The following is a 21,456-nucleotide window of genomic DNA, read 5'->3' as shown; positions in this document are numbered from 1 at the left end:
GTCACACATCTGGTCACTTGGTATGAAATGAAGCAGAGTTTGACTACTTGGCCTCTCTGAAACAGAGTCCCATTTAAACTGCCTCAGGGCCAATGACCCCTCTGTGGTGGACTAATGCCTATGGCCTGCAGGGCCAGGGAGAAGGGCACAATCCACGGGCACTGACGCCTGGCATGGGCTGCGGCAGTGGTGACCTGCAGGCCACGGACTGGCCCACCCTGTCCTCAGGTCCCTGCTGCTGACCCTGGCCTCACCCGTCTGGCCTCCTGATCTAATGTTCTCAGACCCTCCCTGAATGTGTCCCCATCTTCAGTTACTAGATACTTTAAGCCACATCCATGCTCCACCTAAATTATTTATGTATTGTTATCTAAATCACGTTGAATCAATCACTTTCCTTTTACTTGGCCTCACCTAAAGCAATATTGTCTGCGAAATCATGAGTTTGACATATTAATTACATATTTTTTGAATTCACATGAAAATAAATACGTAATGTTAAGATTTGAAATTCAAACCCTCGCACATGTCCTGGTGGTCCACGTATGCAAGGCCCTGGGCTGGAGACAGGCCAGTCCTGGGGAAGCCAGCCTCGGCTCCAGAGCAAGCCCTGGTAAGTGTGGTCCAGGGGCTGGATGGGGAAGCGAGAGGAGGCAGAGGTTTCCAGAAGGGCACAAAGGAGGTTTGGTTTGGCCGTGGGCTCAGACCAGGCCACCTCCTTCCTCCACTCAGGCTGGAGTTGAGTCCTGCTATTTCTCCAGCTGCAGATAAAGCCATCTTCCTGCAAATTCTTCCTGACAATAGCATGATACAGCAGGAGGAGCACTGGATGGGGACCCTGGGTCAGGGGTTTGTCTCTACTACTGTCTTACTGACAGCTGCTGGAACATTCCAAGCCTCAGTTTCTCCATCTGCACAGAAACAGTGAATGAGCCAAAGGGTCTTCCCAGCTCTATCAGTCAGCTGCAGCCTCCCTGAACCACAGTCGTGTGTGGTGCTCCTAGTGATCCTGGGTCTCAGACACACCCTCTAACCACCTCTGTGGACCTCCCTTAACCCATTCCTCCCACACCTCATGGGGGGCTTCAAGTGGCATCTGGGATGTGAAGGGGAGACAGGACCGTCCTGTGTGACAGCTATAAAATTAGATAATCAGCTAATCACAGGCAAATTAGCATCCCATCTTTACATAGAACAAATACAGTATTTACGTAAAAGTTGTTAGGAGTTTCTCTCTTTTTAATTAGCAGAAATAAATGCAAAATGAATGGTAATTAGGCAGCTGATGGAATCGGTAGCACAATTATGCCTGCAGCAGTGCCCCAGTCCTTAACCGCCGCATGCTCTGAGAAATCAGAGGAGCATATTTATACAGTTTATTTATAAAGCAAAGTTAGCAGGGACAGAGGGGTGAGGCCTGGGCACTGGTCGGGGAGGGGTCTTGGCTGCTGGGACTGAGCCCTGGGAGGAGAGGGCGCTCAGTGCCCAGGGAATGGGGGGTGCTTAGCGTTGGGCAGTGAAAGTGCACCACCAAGGCCCCCAGGTGTCTATTTCAGGCCCTGCACGTGTCACTGGGAATAGCCTCACTGGCAGGAACTAGGCTGGAATGGTGTGGAGGGGCTGGGAGCAGCTGTTCTGTGCACTCCTGTCTGCCTTTTTCCTTCTCCTGGTCCCTACTTCTCTCTTCTTTGCTGGTCCTATTCCTTCACTGAGTACTTCTCTGTGCTGTACCCTAAGGTATATCCTTCCAGAATATTCTTCCTTTCCTCCAGGAACTCAAGGGTAACCAGTTCCAGGAATAATGTACCTAAACACAGGGATTAAGTTCCAGACCAGCAGAGCACCATTGGGAATATAGAGGCAGGAGTCCTGAGAGGAGGCAGCCCAGAGGAATAGACAAGAGTTGGCTTTTGAAGGGTGCATAGGAGTTTTCTGAGAAGGTGGGAAGCAGCAAAAGGAGCTGCATGTGCAAAGGTAGGGAGGTGGGAATAGCATCCTGCGACTGCAGAAAAGAATGCATCAGGAGTGTGGCAGCTGGAGAAATAAGCAGGGCCTCACTGTGATGGGTCTTGGATGCCAGTCTAAGGGTTTGGACTTGATCCTAGAAGCTGTGGAAAGGTCTGAATTGAAGGAGTGGGGCAGCCCCTTCCCACTCACAGTTCTTTTTTTAGCTTCCCCTCTCCCACCCCCAGAGCCAGGGAGAGGGCCAGGTCGACAGGCCATTAGAGGCAGCTGGTCCAGCTGAGCAGAGCAAGCATGGAACAGGAGTCTAACCTGATTACCAGGGACAGGAGAGTTGTCTGCAGAGGAGGGAGGGAGGGTAGGTGACTGCTCTGAGGGCGAAGGGAAGGGAGGGGCATGCTAGGCGGCTCTTGGGTCTCCAGAGTGGGGGCCTGTCTTCCCTAGAACAGAGCCCCCTGTCCTGCCCTTCAACTCTGACTGATAGGGAAGGGGCAAGGGGTGACAGCACTGCCAAAGGGGCCTCGACCCCTCCCAGGCTAGCAGCCCACTCCACTAGCGCCTTGGGCTGTGACCTTGAAGAGCCACTCCCAACTCCAGGCCACACATCCTTGTCTCTAAAACAAAGGATTGGACTAGAATCGGGGAGAGACAGTGACGGGCTCAGCCCACAGCCCGTTCCTGGACAGGCATACGGGCATGGGCTTATTAAAACCTGAGGGGCTTTCAGGGATTTAGGTGGGGCAGGCACTCTCCAGTTTGTCACAGTCCCTGCCGCTCTCTTCTGCCTTACCGCAGCCCAGTTCACAGGCTTGTGCGGCAAGCTGCAGGCAGCTGAGTTGAGACCCCTGCAGGATGACCACCTAGGCCCATCCAGCTGACAACCCGGGCTCAGCAGACAGAATGCCCAGGGCTGGGTAAAGGGCCGGCAAAATGGTGGTAGTAAGAGGAGAGAGATGGGACCGGAGCACCTTTGGCCACGGAGAAGCAGCAGCCCCTCCCTCCAGTGACTGCCCTTGACTCAGGCTACCCGTCTCTAAATTGGGAGCAATCATACCTGCCCGCCCAAGCTCTGGGGTCATTAGAAAGCTCAGATAAGCCCGTGCTCCTGGCAGGGCTCTGAAAGGCAAAGTCTGGCAGTGGTTTAACTGTGACTTTGAACACAGAGCTCCAAAGGATTTCACAAAGGGAAGCTTCCCCCTCCCCGGTGCGGATGGCTCTCTAACCTCCCTTTAAAAAGGGAGCAACCACGCAGCCCCATGGAGGTCTGGAACAGTGCCTGAGCTGCCATCTGCGGCACTCTCAGGACCCGCTCTGAGCTTGTAAGGGAAGACGAAGATCACACCGCACCACTTCTCTGCTCTGTAAGTTGCGCTCCTGCCTTTGGTCAAAATCAATAAAAATCTCCACTAGGATTGTTTCACCAGCACAAGGGGCTGGGCCCTTTGCGATGACATTCCACCTCCGGCGGGCACTGAGGATCTCCCTCCACACAACCTCAGCGCACTGCAGGCAGGAGGGACATGCGGGGTGGGGGTGGGGATGGGGTCGTGACAGCGGACAGTGCAGGGGGGATGAGAAAGGGCCACACAGAGCTGCTAAATGCCTCTCCAAAGACAAGCTGGTGCTATTCATCAGCTGGTTTTCAGGGCTGTGAGAAATCAATGGCTTTTGTGCTGTAAACTCATCACTAGAACAGGAAAACCCTGCAATGGAATTGATTTATTTAAATATAATAACACAGTTTCACAGAGAACCATGGGGATGGGGAAAGGACCCCAGCAAGCAGTGAGACTGCTCAGAGAACCAGAAGAGGCACCAGCCTTAAAAACCTTCCAACATGGCAGTCCAGCCCTAGTGCCACCCCAGCTCTCCCCACCGCCCACCGCCTTCCCCAAACCCTGGCATCGAAGAAGCCAGAGTGGGCACATGCTGTCACCCAGGGCAAGGCAGCTCAGGCCCAGTCTCAGAAATACCCCTCAGCAGCCTGCAGATGGCCCAGAGGCCTGGCTGGTCACTGCTGTGTTGTTCTCGCAGGTGACTCTGGCTTGATGAGCATCAGCTTAACCCGACAAGCTCTTATTAGGCACCTACTGTGTTCTAGGCACCTGTGAGGGGCTGCGGGGGGAAACACAATAAATCCTGGCCCCAGCTCTGAAGGTAGGCCATGGGGACCGGGCAGATAAGGCAGGTGTACAGGTGACAACATGAGGCCAGGGAGGCCTGGGCTTCCCGGGGTCTTAGGAGACATGGGAGGGGAGTGCTGGGGCAGGACGAAGGACAGAGAGGGGACAGTGAGGGGGCAGAAGTAGAAGGTCCATTCAAATAACCAGGAGGAGCCCATTTGGAAGGCAGGACCCTCCTCTCATGGGCATGGTACCTGCCTGCCCTAGGATGATGATGATGATGAGAGCTGACTCTACTGATCCTTGAAATGTTCCAGGACCCTGCAAACATTGAACATGTATCACTTCATTGAATCCCACCATCCTGTGAGGAGGGACTGTTATTACCCACATTCCACAAATGATACCCCTGAGGCTCAGAGAAGTTGAGTGACTGCCTGAGGTCACACAGCCAGCAAGTGATGGAGCTAGGATCAGACCCCAGAGCCTGTGTACTAACCACTGCACCTCCTGTCCTCAAGGGACTTGGCCTCCATGTGAGCTGGTAAGACACGGCTCCTGCCTTCCTCCCCTCCAGGAGCTGGGGCGTGAGATGCACTGGGAAGTTCAAGGGGGAGTCTGAGGAATGGCATGGAGGGGGCGCTGCATTGGGCTGGCATCCGGGTCACAGGTCCTGCAGCCTGGGTGAGGCTGGAGCACTGGGTGCAGAGCTAGCCTGGCACTCAGGGTGCCCTGATACCTCACACGAGACCTCTTCCACCTCCCCCAGAGGGCGGGGGTCCTAGGGAGGAAAGGGGCAGGCCAGATCCTGGAAGATCTGTCTAGGCGAAGAAGCCCCCAGGCAGGGAGAGAAGGCAGGACAGACTCTGAGGGTGGGGATGGCAGACTGAAGCCTTTGGGAACAGACCGGAAGCTCTGACTAGCCTCACTGAGCTCAAGAAGGACCTTAATGTCAGCCTGGGAATTTGGATTTTATTCCTGGTGACACTGGGCAGCCAGGGAGGGCAGTGAGGGCTGGGAAGGGTTCAGTCACTTAGAGGCAGGTGAGACCTGAACACCAGCAGAGGGTGGGGGCGCTGAGAGGGACACAGATCTAGAGATGGTAAGGAGGTTGAATCAACCGTTGGGTGCAGCGGTGAGTGAGAAGGAGGTGTCAAGGACGAGCCATGCATCTCCCCCAGACGTCCGGGGTTTGGACGCCCAGCTTCGCTGAACCTGCAGCCGCCTAAGTCAATACGAATTGACCAGGACCCCAAGGAGCACCAGGCCCCTCCCCCCAGGAAGCCCTGACTTGGGGGAGGGCACTGCTGGCCGGCAGGCCGCCACTAACTCCACTATGTCCCCCTGCTGACCTTTCTCCTTTGTCAGCAGTGCTCTCCATCAATGCCCCGGAAGGGCCAGTGCAGTCTCTCCCACTCTGGGGGCAGGCGCTCGCTCTGCCTCCCTTCTTTTAGGGAGAAGCTTCTCAAGCATCTCTAGAAAGCAGAAGCAGAGGGGCCAAAGCCCTCAGTACGAACGGGGAGACTGAGGCTTGGGGAGGGCCAGCCCAGGACCCACCAGGCGTGACCCATGCCCCTCCTGCTGGCAGAGGCGGGGGAGGAGAGAAGAGGAAGCTGGATGGGGAGACTGCAGCCAGGCCATGGGGGATAGGCAAGGACGATCTGGCTAGAAAAGGGATCTATGAGGTGTGGGAAGGGGGTCTAGCAGGGGCAGGACAGGCCTGAGCCCAGAGTGCACCAACCCCAGAGCCAAGGAAGAGGTCCAGGGAGTCCAGTGGGCTTAGGAGTGGCGTGGAGAATTTGAAGGGGCTAGCATGGTCAACTGTCCTGGTGGGCCTAGAACTGAGAAGTTTCTGGGATGTGGAAATTTCACTGCTAAAACCAGAATAGTCTCAGGCAAACCCAAATAGTTGGTCACCCTAGGATGTCTGAATCTTAATTCTGGTTTTCAGTTCTACCACTTTCAGACTGTGTGTGATCTCTCTGTGCCTCAGGTTCCTCATCTGGAACACAGAACTTATAAGAGCACCTTGAGTATGGTTGTATGAAGATTAAATAATGTCTGTGAAGTGCTTAGCCTCTGACACTAATCAGTCAACAAACGGCAGGCGGCCGCTGTTATTAGTACCCACTGCTGTGACTAGTCTTACTACACGAGGACCAGCTAACAGACACTGAGCACTCGCCCTGGGCCAGAACCCTTTCTCAGCACTGTACATATGTTGCTAATTTAATCTCACAATGCTCATGGGGTAGGGGCCATTATTATTCCAATTTTCAGATGAGGAAACCAAGACACGGAGGGGCTAAGCCACTGGCCGGGTTCTCACAGCGGGCAAGCACAGAACCCAGAAAACCACTTCCATTGCCATTGGGCTGACCCCACAGCCAGGGATATGTAGGCCAACGTTAACACAATTATGGTCATACTGACCCAGGGCAAGAACTGACAAACATACAGGCAGGCAGGTGTGGCAGGCCACTGTGGAGGTGCACAGGAATGGGCAAGGGACCCTTGTTTTTGGGGAGACCGAGTCCCCCATCCTCAGCCTGGGTCTTTAAGACCTTCCCCTTCCAGTCCAAACACATGAACCAAATGGATGAGGTGTCCAGGCTGTATTTACACAGCAAGAGAAAGGAAGCACAGGGGTGCTCAGGCCTCCTGGCCCAGGATCCAGCTCTCCTGAGGGCCCAGTACCTCATTTCATTCTTGCACCAACACTACAAGGTCAGTAATGATGCTCATTTCAGAGATGAGAATGCAGAGGCTCAGAAATGTGCTGAGGTCACAGGACTTGGTTTAAATGCGTCCAGCTCCAAAGTCTGGGCTCCTCTTGGCTGCTCATATGATGGGATGAAGACACAGGGTAAGGGCAGGAGGCCCTGGCTTATATGTCTGTGTTGGGCATGGCCGGGACTTGAGGTGAGCCCTAGATAACCCTGAGGAGGAGGGCACAGTCTCCCTTCCCTTAGAGTACAGGTGGCCCAGGAGAAACCCTGGTAGCTCAGGGAAGGGGCTCAAGTACCCAAGGCAGGGTGGCCAGCCTGGCAGGGTACTGCACATGGGGAGAAAAGAGGGATGGGGACTGGACTTCAGTCAGGGGCCCATCTCCCCAATACCTGGGGGACAGGCAGGCCTTGCAAAGACCCCTCTTCAGTCTCAGGAGCTGAGTGTGCAATGCCATCCTGCGCCTACCCCTAGGAAGTCCTCAGCAGAAGGAGCTGCATGCTCACAAAGCAGTTAGCTTTCAGCACCCAGGACAAAGGTCGTGGAGGCGGACAGGCAGGCGCTGGCTGGGTAGGGGCCCTGGGAAGCTGGGCCCAGTTATTTTTAGCATTTTGATTCAAGAGGGTGGAGGCCCTCCTCCCTACCAGGTAAATGTCAGTGCCACCGGTGGACTCAGCCAATTAAAGTAGCTGGAGCCAAGGAGGAGAGACAGCGACTCAGGGCCTCTGCCCTCCAGCTCTTTACCCCACCCCGGGGGCTCTCTTCCTCCATCTACTCTTCTAAAGCCCTGGCCCGTCTGCCCTGTGACCTTGAACAGGAAACAGTGGCTCGGTCCCCAAAGGAGCTCGACCAGGGGCCTGGATTCCTGGGTGAGTCCTGCCTTGGCCACGTCACCCCAGCCAAGTCTCATGCCTTCTCTTCTCTGATTCTAGTCTCCTCCTCTGGAAAATGGGCCCCTACTAAGCCTACCTGATATTTTAAGGGTGACAAGAGCCAGGGGGCAAGAAGAGACTTTGAATGAGGGCGGCTTGCCCTTCCTGCTGTGGGGTGGTTGCTCTTATTCCAGAAAAGAATTCTGGGCTTCCCAGGCAAGACCTTGGGCCAGGCTGGAGCTGCTGGGCCCTGAGCTGGCTGCGGTGCAAACTGCCGGGGTGATTTACGCAATCCTGGGGACTGGGAGTCCAAGAGCCTGTGGCTACCACTCTGCTGATAGGCGAGGGTGAGAGAGAGGCCACTGTGGGTCAGTGGAGGTCCAGCAAACACACCCTGGGCTGAGCCCAGGGCTACGGGGAGGGGCTACCCTGGGGGTGGCGCCAGGCACCCACAGTAGATCACAGGCCTGGCACTGGCACACATGGCTCACAGGGTCACCTCCTCTCCATCAGGCTCTGAACTGGCCTAAAGCCTTGCGGAGGGCCACCTACTCCCCTCAAAGAGGGAAGGAGGCACTTGGTCACAGGAAGGAAAGGGGAAGCCCATCTCTCAGTCCACCCCCCAACCTCTCAGCCCTGGAGTCCACTCTGGGCCCTTGCCCATAGGTGGGTCTGCCCCAGGGGACCTAATCCCCCATCCTCTCAGGCTGGTGGAGGCTCCTAGCAAACTCCAGGAGTCTGAGGTCAATTCTCCCCAGCCAGAGAGCAGCCCTGGGTCCAGCAGCAGTGTCCTTTACCAGCTGCCCACCAACTCCTATGGGAGCCTGGGATCCTGGCACTTGTTAACACCCTCCCCAAAAGCAGATTCTTCCACTGAGGCACCGCCCTGAAGTAATGATGCCTGAAGCTCCAGGGAGATCTGAGAGAAACTGAGGCACAGAAGTGGGGCAGTGATCTGCTCAGGGACATTTAGCAAGTTAGAAGCAAAGTACAAACTTCCTCATTCTTCTGTCATCTGGCCTCTAGGGGGCATCTCCACCTTCATTTTCTTCACTGCCCAGTTGCAGCCCTCCAGCCAGCCCCACTGATCTGCCCTCAGTGTGCCTGCCTCAGGGCCTTGGCCCAGCTGGTCCCTTCACTTGGAATGCTTTGTTTGCAGTCCTGCTCATTCTCCAGGGCCCAGCTGGAGCTCCATCTCCTCCAGGAAGCCCTCCCTGACCCTTGAGTCCCTCAGAGCTCCCAAACACTTGACCTAGGTACCAGAGACGCTGTCTTGAATCCAGCAGGCCACAGGGCACCCTGCTATGGCTCGGCAAAGTGGGCTGATGAGGGACAGGGGTGGTCCCTGGTTTCCTGAGTTCACTTTGCTTCCTCCCTACCTTGCATCTTGTCAGCTTTCAAACTGGGCTCTAATTCCACAGCATTCTCTCTGCCCTAGCCCCTGGGCCTGCAATCTCCAGGCTCTCTGGGTAAACAGGAGGGAGGAGAAGCCGGGGTGTAGCACGCCTTGGCAGGAGGTGGTGATTACAGAAGGCGGAATACAAACAAGGCTTCACAGAGCCAGGTCGCAGGCCCTACGCCGTTCTCAGTCTCAGTTCTGGGTGGACTGCCACAGACCCCCAGAACTTCCCCAGCCCTACTCTCCACGTCCCCCGTCCCTCAGGGGTGGTCCTGCCTTTCTGCAAATACCCTACCCCAGGCTGGATCAGCACCACTGTTGCAGGTCTGGGGTCCTGCCAGTGTCTACACTGGCCATGTATCCAAAAAAAGGTTAGGGTGGCAGTGAGCTCAGCTGAAAGCCTGGAGTACCAGCTGGGCTACTTTTGGGTGTATTTTCCTATCTCTGAGCCTCAGTTTCCCCATCTGTACATGAGGGGTTGGGCCAGATGATTTCTAAAGACCATTCCTCCCCCGGGTGGCCAGGACACTATGACTCAAATAATGATGCCACTCTTACAGCCCCTCCCAGTTTCTGCTCCCTGACTGCAAGGTCCCCAAGGCTTTGGACTTGGGACACAAGACATGGGCATGGCTGTCCTCACCCTAAATGTGTGGCTCATGGACCAGAGGGAGACAACTCCAGAATTCAGCGAGAGCCGTGTGAGCAAACACCGGCAGGAGGAAGAAGTACCCGTGGTGAATAACACCCAAGGAATCCTTCATGGTGTAGTTGACCCAATCCTGGCTTGTCCTTGGACAGCCAAGGTCAGGGGTCCCTGGGGTGCATATGCAGCTCCACACACCTACGCGGGTGATCACACACAATCAGTGAGGCTCCCACTGGACTCTGGGCCAGCCAGAGGGGGGCCTAGACCCAGACCTGCCCCTCTTGGGGAGGATGCCTCCTGCCTGGCCTACAGGCCTCCTGCACCTGTCATGACGACGCTGTGTGACCCCGGGCTGGTCTCTGGGCCGCTCTGTCCCTACCACACCTCCGAACAGGTTCGTCCATGTCTCCCTTGCAGCCCCACCCCTGGGCTGAGGTCAGACCCATGTCAGGAAGGGGTACAGTTGGTAGCTCCATGCTGGGCAGCTTCCCATTTCAGCATTTTAGAAGACGGCCTTTGCACCCTCGTAAAGAGCTCCAGCCCCTGGCCCAGGAGAGGCCACAGAGGTGCCTGGGTTGCTGAAGAGGGCCAGGTGGAGCCTAGAGGTCTGGCCAGCTGGAGCAGACAAGCCTCCAGCCCAGCTCCTCCCTGCTGCCACAGTCTCGGGGTGAGCAGCAAGGCTCAGGCTGGACCACACCTCACATTTGCCCCAGCTTGTGGGCTGAAGCCAGCCCTTCCTCCTGGCCTTCACAGAGGAGTTGCAGCTGCTCCATAGCCCTTTTGGCTCCCCACTCTCTGCAGGATCAAGGTCAAACTCTGTGGCTCAGCCTTCAAGGCCCTCAGGAGCTGCCTCAGCACCTGCTTCCAGTTGTGGCTAAAAGAATCTTCCTCTCCAGTTGGACTCCCTTACCCACTCCATCACGTTGTGCAGAGACCCCAGGAAGACCCCACTCCTCCACTCCTCCTTGTAGGGATCCAGTCCCCTCCTCCAGGCAGTCTCCCCTGGCTGCCTCCTCCAGCATCAGGGAAGAACGGCTCCTCCCAATTCCTGCTGCCTCCACCTGCCGAGGGCACCCACCTACCACACTCTGCACTGTGGACTCCGTGACCTCCACCTGAGCCTGGGGCTGTGCTCACTCAGATCCTCAAATGCAGATTCACTGCTGGATGCCAGGGCTAGCCTCGTGCTGGAGCTGATGAAGTGAGTGGATCACCCAGCACACATACACACGCCTACCAGGGACAGTTGGACATAGTGGAAAAAACACATATTATGGTGTCAGATAAAATTGGGCTGAGTCTCTGCTGCCCTGATGCCGAGGTCACCGATAGCCCTGTGACCCTGATACATTTCTTAACTTCTCTGTGCTTTAAGTTTCCGCATCCATACAGTGGGATAATTCTAGCTTCACTGGGTTGTCAAGGCCCTTGAGAACACCGCAGTTTGTGACCCTTGCCCTGTCCCAGCCCTCAGATTTTACAGACCAATGAATAACAGCTCAGAGAAGAACAGCAACTTGTCTAAGTTCATGCAACAGGTCTGCAGCAGGACTGAGGCTTGAGTGTAAGTCCTGCTCAGAGGGCCTGCCAGGACAGCAGCTCCACCCTGCTGGCCCAGGGGGCGTCCCACCTCAGGCAGGAATGACCAGTAAGCTGTAGACTGTTTCCAGCTCCAGGCTGGGGTAGGGGTTGCAGGGTCAGGGCAGGCTACAGAGGCAACAAATTCCAGGCAGGGAGGGGGGTGTGCATTCTCAGCTGGCTGCTGAAGACTGACAGACACACCACATGGGGACCCTGGAATCCCAGCTCTGCATGGCCACACCAGGCCTGTTGGGAGCTGGGCTTGGCATTCAAGGTCTTTGCAGCCAGCCCCAAACCTGCCTTGCACTTTGTAACCCTGGAAGTCTGGGGACTGACAGCTGATGGCGTATATGCTGGGAGCATGAAGCCACAAACCAAGGGCTGGCCAGGGAGCATGGCCGTCACCCCACGCCCCTCCCCACAGCACTTTGATCAACAGCTGTTTAGAATCGCCTCATATGAAACCCAAATCCAGCCCAAACCCAATCCTTGCCATCCCCCTACATGCTTTCTTAAATGACAATCCAGCTGTGTCCCTCCCCTGTGTGCCCACAGGCCTCAGGGTCAGCTCCATCACTCACCTCTGTCCACTCGCCTGCCAGCAAACCCACAGGCTATGGACCACTGGCGTAGAGACCTGGCGCCAGGCAGTGCAGCAGGGACTCACATGGCTAACATCATTGAATTCTTCACGACTCAGTGAGGTAGGGTCTACTATTACCCCTACGTTACAGATGACGAAATGAGGCACAGAAAGGTTAAGCCACTAATCTGAAGTCTCAAAGACAGAGTGGCAGAGCCGGAAAACCCCAAAGCCTAGGCAGAGTCTATAACCTTAATCAAGTTAGTGCCGTCTGCATTTATCCCCTAAAGGTGGACAGATGCCTTTTCTAAAGTGCCAGCCACAGGGGACAGCTGTCATGCCCCCAACGAGATGCCCTCTCACTGTGTCCAGGCTTTGCTGGCTGTTACGGGCCAAGATCAGCTCAGGCCTTTTCACCCCTGCCTGATGTGGGACTCGCCCGGGCCCTGGCTCCAGTCTGCCTGGCTGTGGGAACTGGGCCGAGGCACCCACAGGGAGGAGCCAGGTTGGGGCCTCGTCTACTCTGGCTGGCGGGACCACTGGTTCCACTAGGCCCTCTTCAGCAACCCAGGCCCCTCTGGCGCCTCTCCTGGGCCAGGGGCTGGAGCTCTTCATCGGGAAGGAAAAGCCAGCCTTCCAAAATGCTGCAATGTGAAGCTTCCCCAGAACAAAGCCCAGGTGCTGCTCTCTGCTGCCACCGTCTGCACCCCTGCCTGATGTGGGCCTGACCTCAGCCCAGGAGCTGGAGGGCGCACTGCACCTCTGAGCCTCTGTTTTCCCATCTGGCAAGTGAGAAGAGGACCGTTCAAGTGCTTGCTCAATAGTCTGATGGTGTGTGAAAGAGCTTTGCACACTGTGAAGAACTCTACAGTGCGAGAGGTCATTGTAGCTACTGGAGGGGTCACAAGGTAAAGGCCAGGAGGGAGGAGCTGGGGTCAGAGAAGGCTTCATGGCATCCGACCCGCAGGAGTAAGTGTGCCAAGCAGAGCTGGGTGGGTAAGGGGCAATGAGGAAGGAGATTCTGCAAATAAAACACAAAATAGATCCCCACCCCCCCGTCCCAGTGGATTTGGAAAAGCAAAAAACAACAGGCCACCAAAGGCCAAGGAATCCTTAAAACACCACTGCCTGACAGAAGGCTCTGTAATCCCACCCTAACTGAATCCACTGTCCTGGGCTACTGGGGACAAGCTGGATACTGGCACTGCTGAGCGGCCTGCTGCTGGGGGGAGGGCAATCTCTCTCCCCTTCGCAGACCACATCCACAGGGGTGATGGCAGACTTGTCCAAGGTTGCTGGCCCGGAAGTAACTGGTGGAGCCTGCCCAAGAACTCAGTTCTTTGCATTTAATCCCAGAATCATTTCACTTACTCTAGGCAGGGCTGGCTTCATGGGCAGTTGCACAGGGCCCCAAGCTTAGAGGGACCCCATGCTTGGTTTGATGCTCTGCTGCCACTGTCTTGAAATCCTTAATAATTCACAAACAATGGGCCCTGCATTTTTGTTTTGCACTGGGCCCCGCAAATTATGACTGAGGGTTGGGAGAATCCTCTGGGCCTTGTATGCATATCCATACTTCTAGATGAGAACATCATACCTGTGTCTAACTATAATGCCTCCCAATCTTCCCATCCCCTTGCCAACTTCATCCTCCATCTTGCCAGGCTCTCCCACCCACTCACTGCTCCTGTTTCCTCACCATGCTACTCACTTTTGGGTCATCTTCTGCAGAGTGCATCTCTGAACCCTGTCCACCCCACTGTTATGGGGCATGCTGCATCTGCTAGGATATTTGCTTCTTCCCCAGAGCATAGAATAGGGCAAGTCCCTTCCCTCTGCATCCCAGGGCCTGGTGTCAGGCCTGGCATAAAGGAAGTGCTTAACTCAAGCTTGGGAAACTGAACTTGGGAGGCAGAGGGGAAGACAGCTTTATCTAACCAACATACCCTTCCTCTAGAAGGGGCCCTAGGTGGCACCTCAGGGACCCTCGAAGCCAGGCCTAGTTCATGTCACATCACATCTACAAATAAGTCACAACTCCCGGCAACCAGCAACCACTGTCACCTTGTAAAAGCCTCTTCTCTTTGCCTGGAGTTGGGATAGGACCCAGCACTTCTGAGGACACCCATGATCGCCTTGATCCCCACCCCCAAGAAGAGGTCAGCAAAAGGGGTCAAGGCAAGGGGCAGAACAGTCCAAGGGTTAGGGGCTGGCACACTGGAGCCATACAGACCAAGAATTGAGTCCCATGGGGGCTCAGCCAGCTGTGTGACCTTGGGCAAGTTACTTCCCGACACAAGGCTCAGTCTCCTCACCTGTACAATGGGGATGGCAGCACCTACCTCACAGGGTTGTTGTGAAGATGAAGCGAGTTAATAACTACATGGTACCTGGACAGTACCTGGCATACAGTTAAGTGCTCAGAACGTTTGAAGATATTATATCCTTATTTTCATGTCTTGGATGAGAGAACTGAGGCCCTCAGCAGTGGAGGGACAGGGCCGCCAAGGCTACACTGGAAGTTGGCAGCAGAATAAACCCAAATGCCGAGACCCAGGCCAGAGCACCCCTCTGTCCCTTTATTTGGTTCCTTGAGAGGAGAAGGACAAGGAAGAAGTGGAAACTGTGAAATAAGCCCCTTCCCCTCATCCCTCAGTGATGACAGCCCAGCTCCCGGGGCTCTATGCCCCGGAACAGCACCAGCCGCTTAGGATGGACCTCACACCAGCAGACACACAGAGCCATGGGCCCCTCCTGCTTACCTGCTAAGGCCTCTGCTGACACCAGGACTTGAGGCTACAGTGTCAGGAAAAAGTGGCCACGGTGGGAAGGAGGCGGCGGCCCCAGTGGTCCAACTGGGCCAAGCACAGCCACTGCCAGTCCTGCAGGAGAGAGGAGAGGGCACAGTGAGCTCCAAGCCTGACCCTGTGGGCGGCACCCCTGTCCCGACCTCTAGGCCCTGCCTGCCCACCTCCTGGAAGGCCAGACTGGCCCACCCAAGTGAAACCATCCTTGAAACTGGATGCTAGCTCCCAACCCCCAATAAAAGCGCATCTCCTGAACTTCATGTTCAAGGCCCCAGAAGCAGCTCCAGCAGTGAGGTCAGCCCATCTGCACCCCATTCCACAGCAGCACCCTTGGCCAGGGGACATGTCAGGTGCTCTGCTGGGAGCCCTTCCCTTTTCTCCCACTTCTCTGCCTTTCAAAGCCCCACTAGCCTGTGAGGCTGTGCTCAGATGCCTCCATGGAACCCTCTCTGGCCTGCCTCTCCTTTCTTTGTCCACCCCCCAGAGGCTTTGGGCCTAGCTGACTGTGTCTCCTCCAGTTTTCTATAAGCTGGTCTCCTCCCTGGGTGGACCTCCTGGACTCAGGAATGAGGTCTAGTTTATCTCCCTATCCTGAGGCTAGCAAGGCCACAGAGACTGCCGGATGGATGAACGAACGGATGAATGACTGACGATGGTGCAATGAAGGAGTTCAGCAAACAAGCTGAACAAAACTGGCCCACTGATGTGTGCCCTGAAATCAGGAAGCCTGCTGAGACCTCTCAGGGCGTCCTTGTGCCCTTACCCCGTTGGATTCCAGAACAAAGAGCTCAAGTAGGTGAAAGGAAAGAGATGTAGTGAGAGGAAAGAGACGTGGTGAGGTCGATACTCTTCTCTGTCACTTTACAAATGAGGACACTGAGGCCCTGATAGGAGAAGGGTTTCCTTCCATGCTCCCACAGCATGGGGGCAGCCAGGCTGGAAGTAAGACCAAGTCTCCTGGCCTTGCCTACTGCCCGGAGCTCTCGGATGGAGGTGGCCATGGCAGGCCCCCTAGCTCCTGCATCCTTATATGTCAGCTCATGCAGGCACCCAGCTCCCCTGACTGTTAGGGATCAGGCTATCCAGTCCGATGGCGCTATTGCCCAAGTTTGGAGGCCTGAGAATTGGGGCAGGCAGAGAAGGGACATTCCAGGGAGCCCCAGGGTCAGTGCTACCCTTCCAAGCCCATTTTCGGCTGGCGGGCCTTTCTAAAACCCCACTGACCACCTCACTCCCCCTCCCCCAACAAAGCCCTCTGGGCCTTCCAAACATAGCTGGAGGGGCAGGGGCTGGTCACCACCTTGGAGAAGAGTTTGCAAGTATCTCCTACCCTGTGGTCCATCAACAACCCAGAGACTCTCCTTCCACAGAAATGTGTGCATGGGTCACCCAAAGACATGACATGGACGAGGACGTTTACAGCGCTGCTATTCACGACGGCCAAAACATGAAAGCTTCCCAAAGGGCCGTCAGCTACGGAGTGGGGACATTGTTGTAGCCATACGACAGAACAGCACACAGCAATGAGAACGATTTGCAACTATATCCAACAATACAGATAAATCTTACAAACGCAGTGTTGCCCAAAAAAGCCACACAAAGAACACAGTTAGAGGGTCTATTTACATAAAGGTCAAGAACAGGCAAAACTACTTGATGCTTGTGGTTGTCTTAAAAACAGCCACAGATCCTTTGCAGCTGACTCCCATCAAGAGGTGGCATCTGCTCTCCATCTACCCTCTCCATCCACGGAGTCTGAGATGGCCTTGAGACTTGTTTCAACCAATAGGATTCGGTGAAGGTGGCATTTTGTGACATACAGAGACTAGGCCTTAAGAGGTCCTGCCATTTCTGGCCTTGGCCCTTCTGGAATGCTGCCTGGCCATGGAAAGAATCTCCCTTAGGAGGGAGAACTGAGGCCACCCAGGCAACAGCCAGCAACAACTGCTAAATGTGACTGAGGCCACCTTCGACCTTCTGGTCCAGCCAGCCCTTCAGGGGACTGGAGTCACATGAGCCCAAGGGAAACCAGCAGAGGACTGCCTGGACAAACCACAGAATGATGAGACATAATAAATAGTGGTTGTATTAAGCCACTAAGTTTTGGGGTGTTTCTTGGGCAGTGATAGATAACTGACAGTATGCTGTTGGAAGTCAAGATGGTCACTTTCCTTGAGGGGAATAGTGACTAGAAGGGGGCACATGGTAGGTTCTAGGGGCTCTGGAATGTTTCGTTTCTCGGTCTGTGTGGTGGTTACATGAATGTGTGCATTTGTGACAATCTGTCAAGCTACACAGTTAGGATATGTACACTTTTCTACATGGATGTAATACTCATAAAAGCTAAAAACAAACAAACCCTCTGTGGCTCTGCGCTCAGGTGTGCCAGATCCAGCCACGCCGTGGCCTACCCTCTATCTAGCCCTGGCACCTGCCCTGCTGACTCCACCTCACTCTCCTCTGTACTCACAGTGCCACCTCACACCTCTGCGCCTGGGGTGCCCTTCCCCTTCCTAATGTGCTTCAAGCCTGAGGGTAGGCGGCACCTCCTCCTGGAAGCCTTCCCTGACTGCCCCAGGACTTGCCCACCTCTCTCACATACCGCTCTCTCTGGGGCTGGGTCTTCCTGAGCAGGGGGTTAAGTCTTTCCCTTCTGTCTCCCCAGCTCTCAGAGCTCTCTAAGCAGGAGCCCTGGAAGGGTTAGGTGGCAGCCCTCTTCCTCTTACCCGAAGGTCGAGACCCCCACTGTGGTGTTGTCATGATCAGGACAGGCTTTGGGGCCTGAAGGGACATGGGGAGACTGGAGATCACAAGATGGGTCATATGCCAGCACCTCTCAGGACCAAGGCTTCTACCACATAGACCAAGGGCAGGGCTGAACTTAGGGGTGCAAAGGGTCTACAGAATAGGGGAGGACTCAAGGGTCCCTGTTTTGCAGTAGACAATGATACCTATGAAATGTGTACTACTCCTTCTCTCTTAATTATCTAACAAAATAAAATAGCAAGCCCCACTGGCAGTCAGTGCTATGTCTCTGCTGAAACAATGCAAATTGCCAGGCAAAGCAAAGGAAGAGTCATAATGTCAGACAGATGGGGCATCAGATCTGCTAAAAACCCTTCAATGTGTTGACTTGTTTCCATCAGCACTGAGTGAGAAGGAGGAATTCCCTCCTGCCTCCCCCCCTAGCCCTCAGGTGGCTGGGGTGGGGTCTCAGCTGACCCCCAGTGCCAGGACCTCAGTCCTGGATATCCCTCTCTGGACCCCTTGCCCCATCTTTGCAGTTCCAGCTCTGTCTTCAATGGATGTGTGACCTTGGGGGAGCCCCTCTGGCCTCAGTTCCCCCACTGTCACACCAGAGATCTGGCTCAGTCACAATCTCTAATGAGTCACATTTTTCTCTCCTGGGGGAGGACTGGCCCGACAGGCCGAGGTGGCTCTGAGGCCCAGGTCTCTTTCTGCCTCCCTCAGGTCTCCACTGTGCTGGTGATGGTGATGTGCCCACCGCAGGCTACCACAGGCAGGCCACAGTACCATGTCAGCTGCCTGCTCCTGGGAAGGGGCACCAAGGCCTGGAGGGGAGGGTCCCTCCCCATGTCTGGGCTATCCTGGCGGCATTTTCTCTGGTATCCAGAGGCTTTTGCTAAGAAAGGAAGCTCTTTCCCCAACAGAGAGACACAGATAAGCTGCAGGGTGGCCAGGATGGGAGGCAGCAGGGCACTAGGTCCCAGGAGAGACGGTCGGTCCAGTAGCAGAGGTAACTCCACAGGAAGAGCACATGAGGGCTGCTGGGTGGGTCCCGCTAACATCAGAAGGAAGTCTAGACTCGAGCACACCTTCCACAGATAGGTGTGCTCTCTCACAGAGTAGTGAGTGGCCCGTCCCCAGACGGAGTAGACGGAGCCGCCGCGTGGCGCTGAGGTGCTGTAAGCATCAGAACTGGAGCTGGATTCCATATTTCTCAAACTCCCCTGATGATAAGAATCACCTGGGCTCATTGTTAGACCCACAGCTTCCCAGGCTTCTCTCCCGAGAATGGAAGCCAGTCGGCCTGGAAAGCAGCCCAGAAATTTAAATTTTTAACAAGTCTTCCCAGGTGATCCTTCGCATCTGGGAAGTTTGGGGAAGTACTGACAGATGACCTTCCAGGTCCCTTTGGGCCCTGAGATTAGTGATTCTGAGCTCCCCACTCCACACACCCCCACCCATCTGGAAGACACGGCTGGCAGCAGACTAACTGCATCATTAAAATAAAAATGATTAAAAGATTTAGAAGGGGGCAAGATGTCAGGTCGGGGGGGGGGTGCTGTTCTCAGCCCATGGTGGTACCAGCAGCAGCTTCTTCCTAGCCTCCCCCAGAGTCATCCAGAAAAGCTCAACATTGTGGGGTGGGGGGTGGGGGAGCTGACAGCTGTTCAGCTGCTGCTCAGTAAGACCCGGAAAAGCAATTATCCTGCTCTTAGCAGAGAGGCCCTGCCTTTTACCCGCCCCCTCCCTCCCTCCCACCTTCACACACACACACACACACACACACACACACACACACACACACACACACACACACACACACACACACACACACACACACACACACAGAGGCCACGATGCTGCTGGCTGGCTCTGAACCGCCTCCCCCACCCCCAGCCTCCAGATTCCTCTGACTTGCTCAACCTCCATCCTCAGAGCACATTTCCAACACTTAAATCATTTAGCCCGCTAAACCGGAGATGGCAAAATGGGTGCTATTTCTTAAAAACATACAGAGAGCATATTAAATTATTGATAGCCATTAAACAGGGGGAAAAAATTAAACAGCTCTCAGCGCTTATCAATCATTCATGTAGTTTCCACTGGGGTGTTTTCTGGAGAGTGATCACAGGAGCAACCCGGGAGCCGGCTCCTGCCTGCAAGGAAGGCATTGGCTGGATGTGGACTGGGAGGGCCCGCTGCAGCCCCAGCCATTACCTGGCTTGCCTGCCAGGCTGTGAAGGAGGTCTGGTGCAGGGAGGTCAGCCTCTCTCTGGCAAACTCCCACCTCCCCTCTTCACCACATGAGTAACAAAGGGACACCCCAAGACCACCTTCAGGAACCCCTTGAATTAAATGCAGCCTGCTTTTACTGAGCATCTACTATACACCGGGCTTGCAGGATAAAGAGGCCTGAAAGCACTCGGGCAGGCAAATGTGCACGCCCTTTCCAGGAAAACGTGATTACACTTCTTTGTGATAAAAGCCGTCACAGGGGTCAATAGATGGTGGTCAAAGGAAAAGGGGACAGCTTCAGCTGGAGGAGGGGCTGCAGGGAAGGCTTCCCCAAAGCAGTGATTCTTGGGTAAATTCTTGCACAGAGACAAGTCTGGGAAGGGCACTCCAGGAAAGCGGGACAGCTTCAGTAAAGGTGCAGCAGCCTAGCTGCGTCTGTGTCTGTGTCTGAGCGCTCTGTCCAGTCAACAGCCTTGCACATCTTCAATGGCAGTTACTGGCATGTGGAGTTAGGGGCTTAGGCACAGTAATTGGAGCAGGGAGCCAGCTGTCACCTCAGCCCCTCCTCCAGGCACAGGTCAAATCCAGGCCAGGGGATGCATGAAGCCAGGCCCCCCGCAAGCATGGACCAGTAGGAGGTTGGGGTTCACCTAGGCTGCCCAGGGCAGCAGCACCTCCACCCCCACACAGAGATCCATTTCCTGGCTCTGACTCAGGATGCCTAAGCCAGCATGACACAGACCACGGAGGCTGCGGAGTTGGGCCACCACTGGTCTCTGGGCCACAGACAGGCCTGGCAGAGCTGCCCTAGGGAGACAGGCTCCCTCTTGCCAATGAGCCGTGGCAAGGACCTGGGCACCAGGGCTGCAGGGGACAGCGGATACCTGATACCACCTTGCCTCTGTGCTTGGGGACCATCCACAATCAGGGCCATTTGAAGCTCAGAGGCCGGGCAAGGCTGCTGGCTGCTGCAGGGAACAAAGAGGCGAGGCCCATGCCCGCCCCAGCTCTGGCCCCACGGTACGGGGAGAGCACCACATTCTTGAACGCCTTTCAGAAGCTGTTGCTTCTCAGGAGCTGAAGCTGGGAGCTGGGAGCTGAGAGGAGGCCCTGCCGAGTGTTGATAGCACCCTCGCCAGAGAAAGCTGCTGTCATGGGGAAACATTCTGGGGAGAGCGGCTGTTCACTGCCAGTGCTGGGGACTGCCAAGGAATAATCAGAAAGTAAATCTGCAAAGTTGAAATGATATAAAGGAAACCCCTTCCCCAAGCCCCCGGACATTTCCACCTGGAGGATCAGGCTGCTCTGTTTTGCCTGGTTTGGAGACAGACTCCTAAATCAGTAGGGGAGGGAGAGGGGGAGGGGATATGTGTGCAACCAGCCAGGACTGGGAGACAGGGCCCTGAGCTGTGCCTGGGCTCTGTCATTGACCCTCCCCTCTCAGTCTGCTCATCTGCAGAGTAACAGATACACATTCGGAAGCGGTAGGACCATGTGAGCTTCCAGGACAGGGTAACCTCCAGTCTGTCTGTCCACAGTCTATCAGGAACATGCGTTTCCTCAAGAAAACACCCCCACCATGCTCACAGAAAGACGTGGGCTGACAGGGTTGGGTGAGTCTGAAGAAGTCATCAACCATCCCCCTGCCTCTGCACAGACCCATGCTCATTCCAACAGCATGCGGCTCTGCTGGGTCCCTGTTGCCCCTCACCTGACTTGCTACACATGACCCTTCCATCTAGTCCACATCCACGCAGGTACAGGGACCCA

At 55.3% G+C, this 21,456-nt stretch overlaps 1 protein-coding gene across 13 annotated transcripts in view; it reads right to left on the bottom strand.

Moving 5' to 3' along the window:
• The window catches only part of ZMIZ1 (zinc finger MIZ-type containing 1), a 237,553-nt gene that overhangs the window by 174,601 nt on the left and 41,496 nt on the right, over positions 1-21,456 (bottom strand). For all 13 annotated transcript variants that reach the window (XM_070491195.1, XM_014837155.3, XM_070491280.1 and 10 more), the window contains one exon: positions 14,659-14,778. In XM_070491195.1, coding sequence (XP_070347296.1) covers positions 14,659-14,778 — 120 coding nt within the window. Of the gene's footprint in view, positions 1-14,658; positions 14,779-21,456 lie in introns of those variants that run through there.

This window comes from Equus asinus, chromosome 2 (genome assembly GCF_041296235.1).
Source record: "Equus asinus isolate D_3611 breed Donkey chromosome 2, EquAss-T2T_v2, whole genome shotgun sequence".
Taxonomy (NCBI): Eukaryota; Metazoa; Chordata; class Mammalia; order Perissodactyla; family Equidae; genus Equus; species Equus asinus.
This window is presented reverse-complemented; position numbering and strand designations above follow the sequence as displayed.